The 18,647-nt window shown below is 39.5% G+C and overlaps 1 protein-coding gene across 2 annotated transcripts in view; it reads right to left on the reverse strand.

Annotated features, from left to right (window-relative positions):
- LOC117966096 (netrin receptor UNC5D-like) overlaps positions 1 to 18,647 on the reverse strand; it is a 296,114-nt gene that overhangs the window by 12,605 nt on the left and 264,862 nt on the right. For both annotated transcript variants that reach the window (XM_059008505.1, XM_059008504.1), the window contains exons 12-15: positions 12,491 to 12,662; positions 4,935 to 5,162; positions 3,327 to 3,476; positions 1,059 to 1,223 (exon numbers count right to left, since the gene is read on the reverse strand). In XM_059008505.1, the coding sequence (XP_058864488.1) occupies positions 1,059 to 1,223; positions 3,327 to 3,476; positions 4,935 to 5,162; positions 12,491 to 12,662 (715 nt within the window). The remainder of the gene's footprint in view (positions 1 to 1,058; positions 1,224 to 3,326; positions 3,477 to 4,934; positions 5,163 to 12,490; positions 12,663 to 18,647) is intronic.

The raw sequence follows: 18,647 nt of genomic DNA on the forward strand, positions 1-18,647 counted from the left end.
TGCAATCAATTATTTTCTGTTTTGTATTTGTAATTAATTTAGAACAATTTGTAGATTTTATTTTTCACTTTGACATTATGGACTTTTTTCTATTGATCATTGGCAACAACTCCGAATTAAATCCATTTTGATTCCATGTTGTAACACAATAAAATGTGGAAAAGTCCAAGGGGGGGTGAATACTTTTGAGAGCCATTGTACGCTGGCACCAAAGTGAGCATGCATAGGTGGGCCTAATGGCCTATTCTCATTCTTGAATTTCTTATGTTCTTATTGGTTCACCTTTGAGTACCAATCGCTGCTTTTCCTATAAAGGGCATATTTTAAATATTGACATAGTTCCTTCATGCGATCTCTTGAAGCTGACCAGAAGTGCAGCATGGAAGTATCTGCAAGGAGCGTTCGATAAATTCTCTGCTTCAAGTTATATCAACATTAAAAAATCTAATTAAAAAAAAAAAAATGATATAGGACAATCTGAGACCCACAAAATGATGTCAATTCATATTAGGTAGGATTTTCTAGAATTCTTTTGTTTGCACCATCTTCTTTAAATGAAACTGCATATTATCAAAACAAGCCTGACATTTATACAGGCTATGAAACAAAACTTGAAGCTGTCTGTAAATGTTATCCCTTACTGTTGGTCATAAATAATATTCTGGGTGCTGTCTATCAGTTGATTTATACTGTGCAATAAAATAACGAGATAAAGCCTTGTTTATAAACAGCTTTTCACGGGTGAGCTGGGAAGCAGACAACCGCTCTGGACTTCAATTGAGATGAATCTGTTTTGGAACTGAAGCAAACCAAAGCAGTCTGTGCTGGCATGAGGACTGGTCCTTAGGGTTTGTTCATTGTCTGTAGAACAGCTAAAACCAGGGCCACTGTTATTGTGGCGTTTGGGGTCACATACAGTAACCCCATAGTAATTTTGTGACCCTATAAAAAATGTCTTTAAATTAGAAATACGGCTCCACAGGACACAGGACAGGGCCAATCTTCATACAGTACTCCCCCGAATGTCAAACAGACAGTTTGTCTGGGGGTGCACTCACCTCTACTACAGACGTGTAGACCTGAAGGATCTGCTCGTGCCCTTTGACCTGCCGGACGCTGATTTTGCAGGAGAGCTGTGTGGTGGCAGGACTGTATCGCTCTAAAGAGAAGGCACAGTGCAGAGGCTGCTGGTTGCTGCACCAGACTTGAGAGAAGGGAAATTCCTGAAAACAAAGAAAAGAAAAATAATGAAAGTGTGGGTCAGAAGTTCCAAGCTTGGTGTGGCTTTGATAGATTTTTTTTAAATGACTTGGCAATAAACACTTCAATGAGTCTTCAAGTACTGAGCTCCTGAAACTGCTCTATTGAGAAGTGTGGCAAGTATGGATATCCCAAGACTATATGTTTTAGAGGGGCACGCGCTTATTCTTCAATGACTACTGCCTCCTTTGGGAAAGCATGTGCTACATATTGCAGGGGCTTCTCTTTTTCCCACCCCTGTGTACTAGATCACTGGGAATGTTGGCGCTGTAAACACAAACAGAGATTAAAATTACAGCAACCATTGCAGGAAACCATCTGCTTTACCAAGATACAACCCAGTAACCTTTAACATTTAAGGGCAGTGCAGATTGATTTAGTATGGGGGTGGGAAACTGTCAGCCAGCAGTATTTGTATAGGCTGAATATGAACTTTGTATTACCATGTGGTGCAATAATGATATCATAAATCTACGGAATGGAATTGGTTATAATTGGAAAAAAATAAAAAAACACAATCAAAAGAACTGTTTCCGATTATGTTTGTGCTATTAATGTTGCACAAGCTGTAAGTTAATTTTGATAATGGATGTTGTTTTAATGTTGAATGTTACTAGAAAGACAGAGGTACAGGGAGATTGCTGTTATTTCAGTTGGGTGTAATGGAGATCTAATGAAGATGTCTTTTCTTTAAGCCTTTCTTGAGATGAATGAAGTGCTAATGAAATGCTTTGGATGGACAGCGCTGGAGACTGGCATTGACAAAGAGCAAGTATGACATGAGAAAAAACAATGCCAGCTCCACTAACCAACATGTGCAATGCAGGGAGCAATCTTTTTGACTTTGGTCTATCTCCCATACATATTACCTTGTGCTACCCCTTAAACGTGTAAACGCTGAACCCGTGGACTGTTTGTTTTCAAGCTGAGCAAAGTTTAATAAGGTATTCACCCTCCCTCCCTGATAATGTGTCATAATATTATAAGAATATACTGCACATTTTTTGTATTCTAAAGCATAAGACCTGTTGGTATGTGTTTAAAATCGAGGAGTATACATTTAGCCCTGTGTAATGGGCAGTGTTGTCTGACACATTGCCATTACAGATTCTGTCCCGTCGGTGAGATGGGATGAGGTGAAAAGCTCTAAAACACGAATGCAGACGGGCACGGTTCTTTTGTATAGTGGTTAAGACGGTCGTCGGTTTGCATCCAGTCTACGCCTTGTTACACACGTGCTTTTCTGAATGACCATGAACATGCTTTACAACCATGAGTGACCATGAAACAAATACACCCACCCATCGTTATATCGCCCCTCGCTATACTGCAGATTCGGACATATCGCAGTCCTGGAGTTGGCTCCTAATTTTTACTGTCTAACTGCGCATGCCTTAGCTGCAATTTACATAGACACTTAGAATTTCTGTTCGTTTTATTTTCGTACTGCACATCAGACAACAATATACAAAACAATTAAAACCAAAGCATTAATATCGTACTGTTATCATATACACACGTATTGCACAATAATTCTTGCTGAAGCTGTTTTTACTTTAGCTAACGAGGTGTTCACGTGTGGCAGCAATGCACTGGCAAAAGCCACAAGGCAGTGACGTCAGCTCCCTAGCAACAAGCCTCCTATGTTGTTGTTGGGAATGGATTATTTCAATGCAGCGGGTTTGTGCATTTGAGAAAGGAGAGGAAGACTCATGAAATTAATTGGAGACTGAAGTTGATGAGAAGCAATTACCCTCCGCTGTACGAATTAAAATGTGTGCTGCTTTTTATATGAAAAATGAGAAAAAGCAGGTTGTGTAGAGGATTTATACTGGACCCTGATGCCCCCGATAAAACGAGGGAGTGGTTGTACAGTATTTGTTAGCCTATTTGTTTTTCTATGGGTCTCTCGCTATATCGTGGCCCTCGATATGTAGAGGATTTATATTGGACCCCGACACCCGCGATATATCGAGTGGGTGCTGTATGTCTAGGGTAGTACAGAACCACTGCCTCCCCACTGAAGATCATTTGGTCTGGTGTCTCTGCTGAGCAGTGCTGTGTACCTGACATGTTGTGAAGGGCTTGATGCTCCAGAGGAACTGGGGGATGTCTTGGATGGAGACCTGAAGACTGAAGGTGTTTCCTTTGAACAGTAACGTTTTCGGCTCCTCCAGTAACTGTCCTCCTCTGCTTTTTTCATTGGCTACCACTTCCTGTAAAAAAAGGAAACGATTAAATAAGTTTTGGATCTTCATTTTTCTAAATCAGAATATGGAAATATTTTTAATGGCAAACATTTCGAGTAGAAGTGTGTTCATAAAATAAATAATTCCAATTCCAAAATGATTTAGAAATCCTGAGTGAGAAATTAACGTTATTTGTATTATTATTATTAAAGATGTAACAATAATATACAATTCCAGTATGTCTTATCCTGTGTACCGATGTACACATCATACACAAGGGAGGGGTCATACGCAAAAAACACTCTATCATATAATAATAGACGTATCCCCTCAATTCAACACCGCACGACCAGCATGACAGTAAATACAGACACAATGAAGCGTTCTTACCTTTGTATACCGGTAAGTTAGTGATCAGCAGATGTGTCAGCCGCACAAAAAGCACACCTTGTGGTTTTCTATGTGTAAATATCGAGACTTTCTTCCTATGCATCGGGACGTGGGACATTTGCTAGGAAATCGGGACTGTCCCGACCATATAGGGACTGTTGGCATGTATGACTTATTGGTGTTTCACATTTCTGCTAATTAAATCTAGAGTAAAGAGCTTTGACAATCTATCCCTAAGAGTTTTTTTTAAACACCTGTAAGCAAAAGTTTATTTAAGTTCATCCTGTTCTATTTACATAAAGTATGCAGTTGCAAAGGCTGCAGAAAAAGGCACCAGTAACTCAGACTAAACTCTTCTACAAAGCATGCAGTGCCAGTAGCTCCATTTTCTTTGTCAGTGACAGAGGAGCAGTATCAAAGCCCAGCACAGTTGTTATGAGCTGCAGCAACAGTGGGAAGTGGAGCAGTAACCCTGCAGACACCAGCAGAGACATGGCTCTGATTCCTACACACCCCCTGTGAGAGAGCAGCAGGGAGCCAGGCCTACTGCAGAGCAGGTAAGAGCAGAGTAGCATAAACCTGTGGATAAAAAGGAAAGGAAGAAAGGGAACAGAAAGTCTGTGTGCGGCCTAATGACTGCACAGTTTCTAACGAGAGCCCCGCTGGTGGCTGCTGGGAACTTCTCCTTCGAAGTCAGGACTATTAACAGACATTGCAATAGTAGATTTGTCATGCGCCTTACAGCTCAGCAGTTACAAGTAGGTCAAACATGTACGGTACCTTAAAAGTTTAGTTTTGAAGGGCACCGGTGTGATTTACAGATGCTTCTCCAAGTTTACTGCATAAAACTAAAAATGAAAGATGCAGTTTTAGAATTTCCTGGGGACCCCCTGACCAAACTTTGCAGACCCTGAAGGTTTCCCGGACCCCAACTTGAGAACCGCTGCTCCAGATAAAATCTTTGTAGTGTACCAGTTTGTGATAGATTGCATCGTCCAATCTTACTGAAGCCTTTGAGAAAGACTTCTAGTCAAAATGTTTGTCACTCAATTTATTAATATCTCCCCATTTACTGTGCAAACAAGCCCCGCTTACCTGAAAGGCGTGTGGCGTGTCGTCTACACAGTACACTCGCAGGCTGTAGTCCAGCGCATTGCAGGACATGCTCCCGAACGCGGCCAGCTTCAGACGCTTGACCGCAGCCTCTGTCAGGGGCTCACCCACCAGGGCGTAGGTGCCAGGCTGCTCCAGCAAGAGGAGGCAGCTGTGAGAGTCTATGAGGCAGTAACAGCCTGTCGACTCGTCATCCACCGACATCACTTCCTGCAAGGAAAGAGAAAGACGCACTGTAATACAGTGGTGGTTGATGCTGACACTCTGTAGCTCGATACGATACCAAGTGGCCAAGTATCGCCACTAGTGATTACAATATGCTGTCACTGAAAATGTCGTTGAAAATCTAAATTATCATAACTGGTCCTACCCCATTGTCTAAACTATTGCTTTTATGTAATCTGACTGGCAAATGCACACCACTATGCTCAGATATTTTCAATAAATTCCTTGTAATATTAAAAAGGCCTGAGTTAAATCAATGTTCATGGTACAGTTTTGATTTAAACCAGGCCACACTCTTCTCAGTAAGAATATATAATCAATGAAACAGCAAATCACTCAACTAGTACAGACGTCAGTGACACCTAAAGGAATAATTTTAACTGACGCACAGAATCAAAGCTACATTTTATTTTAAATTGACACAAAAGAAAGCACAGCTTGATCATATTTTTGCAATCATGAAAAAGCTATTGTATGTCCAAAATAAATACATTTTCTTCAGATTCTAAAATAAGAAAAATTAAAAACCATTGAAAATCTTTGAGAGAAAAAAAACAAAATCCCATCACTGGGCTGCAATACAAACTGCTATCCACCACAGAGGTCAGTAGCTTTGCATTGAGTGGGCTTACTAGTCACTGAGCTTGAGTGGCTGAAAATCAGCTTGAGTCTTACACCCTATATTGTATAATATATAGTTAAATAATAATAATTACAAGGTATGACTAATTTAAAGTGACGTAATTTCCATCTGATACAAATGATCCGATAGAAAGAAATGGCTGAATTGCGTCTATATCGGAAACCCAAAATGCAAATATGTTTGTCACCTGGGCTAAATAAATAACTAAAAGCAGACTCAGGTTTGGTGTTGCCTCCATGAATTGGCTAAAGGTTAAAAAGTATTGTGTAGGGTTGCAGGTCCCCAAACTGAGTTCCTGATAAATACCTTGATTGATTGGTCCCCTCGCTCCTGTATCCCTCGCACCAGGACTCTGTTATTAAACAGCGTAATTGTTTTTCCAGCAGATTCTCGAGCTGTCATTTCCCTGCTGAAAGACTCATACCCCCCCCCCTTCAGATTTCTCTCTGCTGCTCGAATCTTGTCAGGCTTCTGATCCCTGCTGCCATCATTCACGTTCTCTTCATAACACTGTAACTTCCAACTCTACAGCTTTAGCCCATAGACTAAAACATTACGACCTATCTATGGCCCTAAAGGTTTTTCAACTGATTCTACGACATTTCCAGAACAGTGGTCTATCGGTACTATTGAGTGTCTTGCCCAGCTACCTAAGTAACTCTATCCATTTTTGTTTTCCAATAGCAACTGCATTCTGGACTACTGTATAGAACATGTGCGTCCAATCACGGTCCTGAAGGGCCATTCCTCTCCAGGTTTAACAGGTTCAATTATAAAATTAACTACTTCAGGGTCTGGATGGAGGTTTAATTGGTTCAGGTAAACAGAACAGCGTTGGAACAAAAAACAGAAGTGGAAGGGCCAACTTTGGCCACCCAGGTATTGCCCTTTTGCATGTGACGTCACAGATCAAGTGACCACGCTTGTCGGACATTTTGGATGGCAAGAAGCTTGGACGGCATATTCACGCACCAACATAGAAGGCCAGATCTTTCTTTTTATTATTTCCCAAAGAATCCTGAAAGACAAAAAAAGTGGATTCCTGCGGCAAACAGGAAAGGTTGGGAGCCAACAACTTACAGCCGTTAATGTAGTGAACAGTTTGTGGCACGTAAGATTTATTTATTTATTTTCCTGATATCATATAAGAGTGTATTATGTTATCATTCCAATTCAGCGTTATATTTGTCATGATCAAAATATGTTTGTTTCTGGAAAATCTGGCAATTTGAATGTTTTGTTACATGTTCAGGGTTCGGAATTAGCATCTGTCAACTAGCTGCGGGTTAATTTGGAATGTGGCGGGAAGATGTACATGCCACAGTGGCAAATTCGTTTTTCATGTTTGAGTTAAAATAATTACAAGCGTTAATTTTATTTATACAAATACTGTACACTTTGCAATCAAGCAATCTGTGGCAAATATGTTAAAAAGTGAGTATATAAGTGGTTTAGCTCTTTAACCCTTATATAAAGAAGTATGGTTTAGTATGCTATTAGTACAATATGTTGTACTATTTTGACCAAAGTATACTTACTTAAGGGAAAATAAATAAATGAATGCGCTCCTGCTCCTCATAAAACCTGGTCTAGGTTCCACATTAATGAATGTGTGAGCGGAAACCAGCATACAGCAGCTAGAGCTGCAGCACTCACTGGGGTTACTGTACTCTCACGAGCCTGGCTCCAGCACACACAGTTAGGAATGGGTCCCTTGTATAAAAGTTAGAAAACGTAATAAAACAATACAATCGGTTTAAATTGTTTTCCTTTTCCGTGGATATACAGTGCCTTGCGAAAGTATTCGGCCCCCTTGAACTTTGCGACCTTTTGCCACATTTCAGGCTTCAAACATAAAGATATAAAACTGTAATTTTTTGTGAAGAATCAACAACAAGTGGGACACAATCATGAAGTGGAACGAAATTTATTGGATATTTCAAACTTTTTTAACAAATAAAAAACTGAAAAATTGGGCGTGCAAAATTATTCAGCCCCCTTAAGTTAATACTTTGTAGCGCCACCTTTTGCTGCGATTACAGCTGTAAGTCGCTTGGGGTATGTCTCTATCAGTTTTGCACATCGAGAGACTGAAATTTTTGCCCATTCCTCCTTGCAAAACAGCTTGAGCTCAGTGAGGTTGGATGGAGAGCATTTGTGAACAGCAGTTTTCAGTTCTTTCCACAGATTCTCGATTGGATTCAGGTCTGGACTTTGACTTGGCCATTCTAACACCTGGATATGTTTATTTGTGAACCATTCCATTGTAGATTTTGCTTTATGTTTTGGATCAGTCTTGTTGGAAGACAAATCTCCGTCCCAGTCTCAGGTCTTTTGCAGACTCCATCAGGTTTTCTTCCAGAATGGTCCTGTATTTGGCTCCATCCATCTTCCCATCAATTTTAACCATCTTCCCTGTCCCTGCTGAAGAAAAGCAGGCCCAAACCATGATGCTGCCACCACCATGTTTGACAGTGGGGATGGTGTGTTCAGGGTGATGAGCTGTGTTGCTTTTACGCCAAACATAACGTTTTGCATTGTTGCCAAAAAGTTCGATTTTGGTTTCATCTGACCAGAGCACCTTCTTCCACATGTTTGGTGTGTCTCCCAGGTGTCTTGTGGCAAACTGTAAATGACACTTTTTATGGATATCTTTAAGAAATGGCTTTCTTCTTGCCACTCTTCCATAAAGGCCAGATTTGTGCAATATACGACTGATTGTTGTCCTATGGACAGAGTCTCCCACCTCAGCTGTAGATCTCTGCAGTTCATCCAGAGTGATCATGGGCCTCTTGGCTGCATCTCTGATCAGTCTTCTCCTTGTATGAGCTGAAAGTTTAGAGAGACGGCCAGGTCTTGGTAGATTTGCAGTGGTCTGATACTCCTTCCATTTCAATATTATCGCTTGCACAGTGCTCCTTGGGATGTTTAAAGCTTGGGAAATCTTTTTGTATCCAAATCCGGCTTTAAACTTCTCCACAACAGTATCTCGGACCTGCCTGGTGTGTTCCTTGTTCTTCATGATGCTCTCTGCGCTTTAAACGGACCTCTGAGACTATCACAGTGCAGGTGCATTTATACGGAGACTTGATTACACACAGGTGGATTCTATTTATCACCATTAGTCATTTAGGTCAACATTGGATCATTCAGAGATCCTCACTGAACTTCTGGAGAGAGTTTGCTGCACTGAAAGTAAAGGGGCTGAATAATTTTGCACGCCCAATTTTTCAGTTTTTTATTTGTTAAAAAAGTTTGAAATATCCAATAAATTTCGTTCCACTTCATGATTGTGTCCCACTTGTTGTTGATTCTTCACAAAAAATTACAGTTTCATATCTTTATGTTTGAAGCCTGAAATGTGGCAAAAGGTCGCAAAGTTCAAGGGGGCCGAATACTTTCGCAAGGCACTGTATTTGCACTGATTTTGAAACTTTTCTGTAAATGGCTCTGAACTTAATTAACTGAACACTTCCAAACTATCTCCACCTGTTTAAGAGCTTAACAAAATTGAAAAGATCTAATAAAGCCAATTATTACTTTAATTAAGGGCTTTAATTCAAATTGAGAGCACAGCTAGAACAAAAACCAGCAGACAAAGAGGTCCTCCAGGACCAGAGTTGAGAACCACTGGCATAAACAGTGGCATGCACATGTCACGTGAGTCCATCATGAGCGTGCATTGATCATACTAAGTTGTTTCGCCAGTATTAATAAAAAAAGACAAAGTTTCTAGGCAATGTGTCTGCTTTTTTATTAACACTTTTGCAGCAGTAGTCTCAGTTGATGATCTATATATTGCCGTCCAAAACTGCCGGCCACACATTAGGTCACGTGATTTGGTGATTTGTTTGCAAAAGGTCAATAGAACATCTTTAATACATTTATGTTAATGCAAGGTCATTTTTTTGTTTCAATGTATACTTACAGTAAATGCATATCGTTTAAATCAAGCCAGTTTTATTGTCATACGACTTCCAGAATAGTTAGTTTGAAGAACATTTGGGAGTGATGGGCGTGCATAAAAAGGCCCCTGTTTTTATTTTAGTTCTTTAATATGATTTGTGAGGATTTATATATTATGGGTTTGGTAACGTCTCCACCCCCTGGGGTAATGATATCTTAGTGTTACAGAAGCCACTGTGTTTACAAACAAATGCTTTTCTTTATCTTTGCTGCAGCCCATGCTGCCAGTATCACAACAATATCATTTTAAACATATTCCTGATTGTTTTATGGGTCATAAACCAGATGGAAATGTATTTCTCAACGCTTACTCTGGAGTGTTCACCAGGAGAAATAATCAATATCTCCTACTCCTGATATGTGTGTGTTTTTTTTTTAGCCCAAACACCCATTTTCTCGATATTATTGGTACATCTTTAGGTTAAAGAAATGTCTAAGTTTATATGCCATATTTTTCTAATATATCTGTTACACTTTCACTTGCTGGGTCATTACACCTCAGCAGTGTCTTCTGGGTCAAGGTATGTTACTGATTGAAAGAATGCCAGGGAAGCAACTGGTTAGTTAATGACAGGTATGTTGCTATTGAAGGGGTGGGGATAATCTCTCTCTCTCCAGGTGAAATGACCGAACAAGTGTTGTATCAGATATCACATTTTAAAATCAAAATACATGTTTACAGGGGCTCCCGAGTGGCGCATCCAGTAAAGGTGCTCCGCGTGGAGTGCAGGATGCACCCTATAGCTTGGAGATCACAGGTTCAAATCCAGGCTACGTCATTGCCGACCATGACTGGGGGTTCCTAGGAGGTGGCACACAATTGGCAGAGCGCCGCCCGGGTAGGGAGGGATTAGGTCGGCAGAGCAATCCACGGTTCACCACGCACCAGCGACCCCTGTGGCTGATAGGGAACCATTCAGATCTGCGTTGTCCTCCGGTACTATAGGTCTGGTGGCTTCGCTGTGGATCCGCAGTGCGAAAAATGATGGATTGGCAGGAGTACGTTTCGGAGGATGTGTGTTTCGGCCTCCTTTTCCCAAGTTGCCGGGGGGTTGCAGCGGTGAACCGGGATACAAATAATAATTGGGTATTCCAAATTGGGGAGAAAACCAGGGTAAAAAAGACATTTAAAAAAAAAAAATCACTTTAAAGACTCAATTGTATATTTTGTGGTAAAATGCCAAGCAGACAGGCATTTTAGCCAAGGCCTTAATTACTATTGTAAAATATTAGACATGGGTGATCATGATTAAATAAAACTTCTGCAAACTTGGAGAAATTACAACAGGAATAAAGCATGACGTACATCTCCCAACATTTGGGAAAATTACTGCCAAAAGTTTTACTTCTTTAAAATATGTTTTGCTTCTTTTATGAATAATATGATTACTGTGAGATTAGCCTGTTATTGTTTTTTTTGTTGTTATTTATACAAGAAAAGCAAATCAGTGCATAGCTGAAGGCAAAGAATGAACAATTCAAAGTCAGTATTATTTTTGCCTCAAGAAATGCAGTATATCAAATGTGTTTATTTATTTATTTTATTATTACATTACTTCCAGCAAACTAGCAGACTTCTTAAGAAGTTTTCTTCCTATACTGTGTTAGGAAGAAAACCGGTCAAAATGATGCTGTTATTACCAGCCTTGAAACTGAGATAAAAGAGGAAATAAATGCGTCACCTCAAGTCATTCTTAGACCCCTTATGTGCTAAATATCTTGGTAGCCTGTGACAGGATGGTTTGCCGTGCGCAGGTGTGGTGACGTCACAGACCAGGAACACAAACCAAAACAGGTAATGGCGGTGCAAAACTGGAGCGCAACGGCGCTCAGTGTTTTATTAAGTAAAATAAAACAAAAGATTTAAACAGAACAAAAGACATACTAAACAAAAAGGCGCGTTGGCCAAACAAACAGAAATAAACAAACAAGTCTTGTGCTGGTGTACAAACCCGCACGCTTAGCAATTGCTTATATTTTAATAACTCTCTCCTTGCTCGCTCTCCCGTACTCTCCTCCGTGAGTGCGGACAGCTGCAGGCTTTTATATTCTGGCCGTGGGGTTAACTAGCTGTTAATTATCTTATTACCCCTCGGCCATATTCTGCACGAGTTTAGGGATGTGCCACTGTCAGCTAGTTAAATAATCAGTAGCTGATCAGCCACGCATCCTCACAAGGTTTTTAAAAACATATATACAAAACAATAACAAACAATAATCGGCTTTTGCCGTCATATAAACATATAACTTATAATATGAAAAAAGGGGCGGGACACTCCGCCTCATAACCCTGTATATATAATCATCTCCACTTTAAAAATACGATTTTAAAGATCCACCTCACAATTACTGTGTCACACAGGAGGTCATACAACGATTTAATTGGAGAAATACGATTATTCGTCATTTTTGTTCAAACACACCCAGTTACCAAACCCAAAACAATTAATATCTGCTCAGACATTTAAAGGGGGATTCTCATTGGGGATTTTTAAGATTTATAAATGTGCAGCATCTCTGCTAACAATCGCAAATAAAAGCAGGGGCTGCAGGTACTTGGCAGGTTGTGCCCTTATGATCTGCAGTCTGATAGAAACCTGTAAGGCTCTATAGAAACGTAACATTGTTCTTTCTGTCAGTGATTTTGTAGCCTACTCCATTTCCTTATCGTTACCATGCCTAACCCACAGGTGAGCTGGCTTACCTCCCACTTGTCCTGTTCGACCTGCCTCTTGAGCCGGATGCTCCAGTGCTCCATGTTGACCTCTGCACAGTGGGCTATCGTCATGGCAACCGGACTGGACAAAGCCAGGTCAGGCGGGCCATAGGTCACCTCTGGGCCTAGCAGAATTTCTGAGCCCTCCTCTGGCTGCACGCTGCCAAAACAAAATATTACAGAAAGAAAGCTTTTTTTCTAGGCCAGTATGACTTAATATCCAGTTGAATTGCTATCTTCCTCATCTTCACTATGGAAATCGAGCAGGCAGATCCCATGGAAAAGTAATAAAAAGGTTCAGAAATAATTCATTTCTTGACATTATTATTTATTTATTTTTGTTAGTAAAATAACATAGGCAATAAAGTACACCATAATGTACATAATAAGGGTGTAATTTTATCAAGGTGTTCTTGATAAGCTTGATACAATTTTACCATTACATGTACAGTAGAGTGCATTTAATGTGTTATAATTCGTTGAAAACAATTTGATAGATTTCTGTTATTTCTTCGAGGTACATTCATAGTAAATGTGTGTTTCGCTCAAAGTTTTTGTTACTGTTGCAGCAGTTTCTTGTTGTTTAATCCACTTTTTTAGTAATCTTGACGTCATTCTGCTGTTTTTGCCGGTTGGTTTGTACAGCTGTTCTGAGGTGAAGTCGGTGAAGACATTAATGTTTATTAACTACAACAGGCACGTGCAGTCTGAAGATGTTACAGGGGTCATGAGACAGCTGTAAATAACAAGGCTGTAAACTCCTGTACTTCACACAGATGTAAATGTTGATTACTAATTACCTGATTAATAGTAACATGTATTTTCTGTATTTCAGTTTTCAACACCTCACAACAGGGGTGTACCTGCATTGTAGCACTGACACATATTTAATGAACACCTGAGCAGAAACCCTCTTGAATGCCAGCCAACCAAGAGCTGGAAGAATAATGATTTCAGTGAGACCAGAAAAAGACTGCAGGGGAGTATAGTCCAGTCATCAAGGCTTTGAAATAAACAAGCTGATTGCATTCATTTAGCATATGGAAAATAAAAACTCAGCACATTTCGCTTAAATTAAACCTCTTTTATGTAGTCCTGGGATGATAACGATGTGTGTTATTTTTTTTTTTGAATGTTTTTCACTGCAGCCTCTAGCGCAGATTTATCTACTAAGTATCTGTGAACAAATTGGAATTAAAAAACCTATGCAAATCATTTCTTTGTTTTTTGGCAAATCATTGTCATTTAGAAGATATTTTTTTGTACAGCAACGTCATTATGCACTATTAAGTGCCAATATTGCGCATGTAACACATTGTCAACTTAGACTGTCTCGTGAGAACTTAGAATGAGGTCTCATTTGATGTTTAGGGTGCGAGCTAAAAAGAGGGACCCCTATGCATGGATTGTGTCTATCCGTCTGTATGTCTACATGCCTGTCTCTACATGCTGAAAACGAGAACTGCCTTGATTTTGCACCAGCCTTCACTAAACCTTTCTCATACACTCCTAGTCTCCTATTGTGCCACTATATTGCTACTAGAGATAATAAGGGTAAGCCTTTATCCAGTTAGCCCTAAAATAACAGCCACTGCCCCCTTAGCTGTAATGTACAATAGGCATACAATCAAGTACAGTAACTCTTAAAGGAGTGACAAGAATATATACTAGGGTTCATAACACGATAATTTGAGGTGCACTTGTGGAGATAATTGAAGTTGAAACTGGACTGCGCCAATATTTATTATATATAACACTGGACAATAACAATGCATGAGTTTCTCAAAGCAGAGTACAACTTTAAGAGCGAGAATGCAGATTAGCATATTTACCTCCCGCCTCTTAGGAGAGTGGAATGAGGGATACGACCGTCTGGCAAGCGCAGCTCTGCGCCAGTTGATTGTTTTCCTTCTGCTAATATTTGAAATAATGCATTAGCTAATTATGCATTTGTGTCTGCTGTGTGTATTTATAGTTACCAGTAACTGCTGGACATCTTTTCAGAAAGAAAGCTGCTGTTATGATGAGACACCAACCAACTGAAGGAACTTGACTGAATTGAAAATATCCCCCTGAATTTTACATTTTAATATGAACTTGTGTAACTTCCATCAGCTACAAAGGTCTTAAATGTGCAGTTTTTAAAACACATGTTATAGCAAACGTCTATTTCCATTTTAAAGACAGACATCTGCTACTGCTTCACTTCCTGGGTCATTCCACCCCAGCAGTGTCTTCTGGGTAATGTTACTGTCTAATGTTAAATAACTAATTATTTCATTTTGGCCTGTTCCAACCCTTGTCCATTTTTCAGGGAACACAAAAATACATATCTGAAAGGACTGTGTTTTAAAATAAGTAGGCTTCCATTTAGATGTACTGTATTGGTTTTGTTAGCACAGTACAATATTTTCAAGAGTAGAAGTATTTTAATTCAGAATATGATTCTGAAAATATCATCTGCCAAAAGAGACGACACGTAGACTGTAATACAGTACCATACTTTTAAATCCGGTTGGGGGGGGGGGGGGGGGGGGGGGGTACAGTAATCCATAGCTGCTGTGAAGCTACGGAATTCCGTATCCCCTCACATTGTAATTAAAACACACATTTCAAGATGACGTCACATGGTTTGTGTACAGACTGTTATTTGGGTTATGTGTGCAATTATATTAGACCCTGGGGTCCCCCAATACTCTACATAGGGGGGCACAGTATTCCATATCTGCTGTGAAGGTATGGAATTCCCTCCCCCCTCACATTGTAATTAAAACTCACATATGGTTTGTGTACAGTTATTGTAATTTGTTCAGGCATCAACATATTTTAACTAACCTTTCAGGGAGAAAGGGCCCTCAGGTTATTGAATAACACATTTGTCATATCTTATACTTTTGAAAACACTGACCACAATACATAATAGTAATAAAAACAACGATTTTATAAAAAATCCTAAAATGCACATTGTGTTAGATGATAATGCAGTTTTTTTGGCTGCACAATAAAAACAGACTGATTTGGCATGCAGAGCAAAAAAAAGGGCTGTGATGGACATTCAAATAAATTGTAACATTGAAGAGATGGGCTTTGTATCAGAAAACTGGTGACGGAGTTGAAATTGCGTGTGACGAGTAAGTACATTAATTTGTTACAAAGAATTATAATATATAATGGGGATTGATTTTTTTCTTAATACAAGGGTGGTAAAACGCGACTGACGGGTATCTGGGTAAAGGATATTCGAATGTTGACTGTATTTTTCTTTAGCTATAAATTGTTCAACTTTATTGTTGTTACTTGTGCTAGAAAATGTGCTAATGAAGATTTGAATTTGAGAATTGAGTCCATTGACAATTCCTGTCGAAACATTTCTCTAATTGCATTGCTATGTTTGTTTTAAGCAGTAAGCTGTACATTTAGCAGTAAACCCACCAAATACTAATATCCACAAAATGCAGTTTAATTAAAACAATACAACAGCTCACACATGAAAGTGTAACATTTAATGTGACTTCTGATCTGTGATACGTCTGTTTCTGCAGCAATTCAGCAAAGAGCACTGTCAAGAAAAATCAAATAGACTATCTGAGTTCCTGCAGCCTGCTCTCTTTGCAACCCAGCCTTGTGAGCTCGTCCCTGAAGGAATCACTACTCCAGCATGCTAACGATAGCGTCTCGCTCAAGACAATTAAGTTTCTTAGAAAATGTCAGCATATCCCAGGTAGCATTTAGTGGCAGGATTCTTAATGACATTACGTGGTTCTTTTCTGAGTTCATGATTCAGTAATCTGTCCCTTGTTATTGCAAAGGAATTTACCCAGCACATCTCATTGTGTGGACATGAGCTGAATGAAAAAGGCTGGGAGTGCCGTCGTTGATGGGCATTGAAAAGAATGCAAATTTGGTGTGTCCTTTTTTTCTTTGTTGATATTTTTTCTTTACTACAGCTGGCACATAGCATTCATACCCCCTGTGAAACACAACCTAGTTTCATAGTGCAGATGAAAACAGGACACTATCTAAAATGTTTGTTTATTCGACTTTAGAGACAGATTTTCGGATTACAATTGGCTATAATCTGATAAACGCTATTTTTAACCTGACCATTCACTCTTTCACATTCTCACCTTTGTTGTTACATTCAATTGTAGCCTGCCTGGGAATTGCCAGAAACACATGACCAGTAAGGCAGGGTTTTCAATTTAAAATACAAACTGCAGTTGAATCGCTTGCATTGCGTGTTTGTGACTGGTGAATAAGCAACTGGATTCTTCATCTTATTATTATTGAATGGTTTGGTCTAGAATCAGCTCTTCTCACTGTCCTATTGCAGCCGCTTAAGAGCGAATGAGACTGAGGTTTTGAAACAGAAGTGCATCGGTTTGCAAAACAAAAAATGATTTGTGTAAGGCCACATGTGAAGTACAGAAGCGGTGCTCTCCCTGCCCAGGAAGTGAGGGGTCAGCTCTCCCTGCTGACCCCACAGCACTACACCCCTGAAGGTACATCTATATATTACATACAATATGATGTGTTTGGAGACAGCCTGGATGCGTTATATTGCATAGCAAGGCAATCAATAAGGAATACAATATTATCTGCAGTATTGGTACAGTTTAAAACAAATATTTTTGTATATATATATATATATATATATATATATATTATTTTAGGGAGCGTGTCTGTTGACTTGGAAAGGGAGAGCATAACAGACTGAAAAAGGAAGATTTACAGAAAACAAAAAAATAAACAGCCTAGTACTAGTGGGTAGCTAACTACGGACTAGAATATTTTTTATATTATTGTAGCATGCACAGGGTTAGGGGTCAAGGCTGGTAGGTGACGCAATCTAAAAACATGAAGACATAAGTCCGATACCAGCTCCTGCAAGTGAGCCCCGCTCCTTTGTACAGTGGTATCAGCGCTATGCTTCAAAGCGGGAGGTCCCCGGGTCGAGTCCCATCTCTGCCTGTGAGAAGCTCCTGCCTGCGGCAACCGCGGTTCACCACATTATTAAGGCAGGACTAAATGGGGACTAAATAACACCAAATTTTTGTACAGTAGTTCAAATTAGCATTACAGTTCAAATGTAAGGCTGTAGTTAATGCATACCCCATAAGTTAGCAAGTATGTACTGTATTAATTGGAAGTACTCATGACTTCAAGGTAATGTAGCATTTTACTCAATAAAGGCGTGCTCAACTCCACAGAAACACTTGGAATTTCAGTTCATAACATTCACTTCACCCAAAATACAGTTTATGCACTATGGGCCCTATTTTTTATACGTGACTACATTTTTTTTTTTTTAGGCAAGTGTAGTCAGGGCTAGTATATCCCCGTTTTTTGTAAATAAAGTGTTTAATTAGGGGTTTAAGCATCTAAATCACTTATGTTCATCTACATGACTAAATTCTCTCCTACATGTGACACTGGATTAGACGTGTCAATGTAGCTGTGATTTTCAAAACCTAATGTGTTCATTGACGAGGCAGAATATGAATTAGAATGGTAATGAGCAGACGGGGCTCAGAATCGGCTACATTTAGTTAGGCATTTGTAAAGGTCATTTGGGTTTCTGAAAAAAAAAAAAAACAATAAAAAAAACACAAGGCGTGCTTCACAATAAATGGCTGCAAACCTCAATACAACTGGAGAGTCTGCCTCTCTGGTTTTGCAGAACATAAAAAAGAACAGAAAAGCTAATCTTTCATTTCAGGAAGTAAAAAATATTTGTTGATGCAGTTCTTCATTCATGTAAAACCTTCCCGCAAGGCAAAGGATCAACAGATCCTCTGACCATACAAAAAAGAGGATGGGATAACGTGTTCCCTGCAATTGTATACAATTATTCTTTTGTTTTTTGTGACAATTGTAGTTTTTGGAAAGCATATATATTTATTCACGTGCAGTCACTTCAGTCACTATTTTGGACATGGTAGAGCTAGGCTTGTACCCGAGTTGTCACTGATGGATCTTTGATATGGAGGATATTTTATGAACAAATAAATGAACAAATAAATAAATAAAGGAATACCGGATTCTGCTGAGTCAACACCTGGGGGGGTGTAAAGTTGCCATTAAGGAAAAAGTGTATGGGGGGGGGGGGGCATTGACTCAGGTAGGGGTGAAATTACAGGCATTA

The sequence above is a fragment of the Acipenser ruthenus genome, chromosome 37, assembly GCF_902713425.1.
Source record: "Acipenser ruthenus chromosome 37, fAciRut3.2 maternal haplotype, whole genome shotgun sequence".
Classification (NCBI taxonomy): Eukaryota; Metazoa; Chordata; class Actinopteri; order Acipenseriformes; family Acipenseridae; genus Acipenser; species Acipenser ruthenus.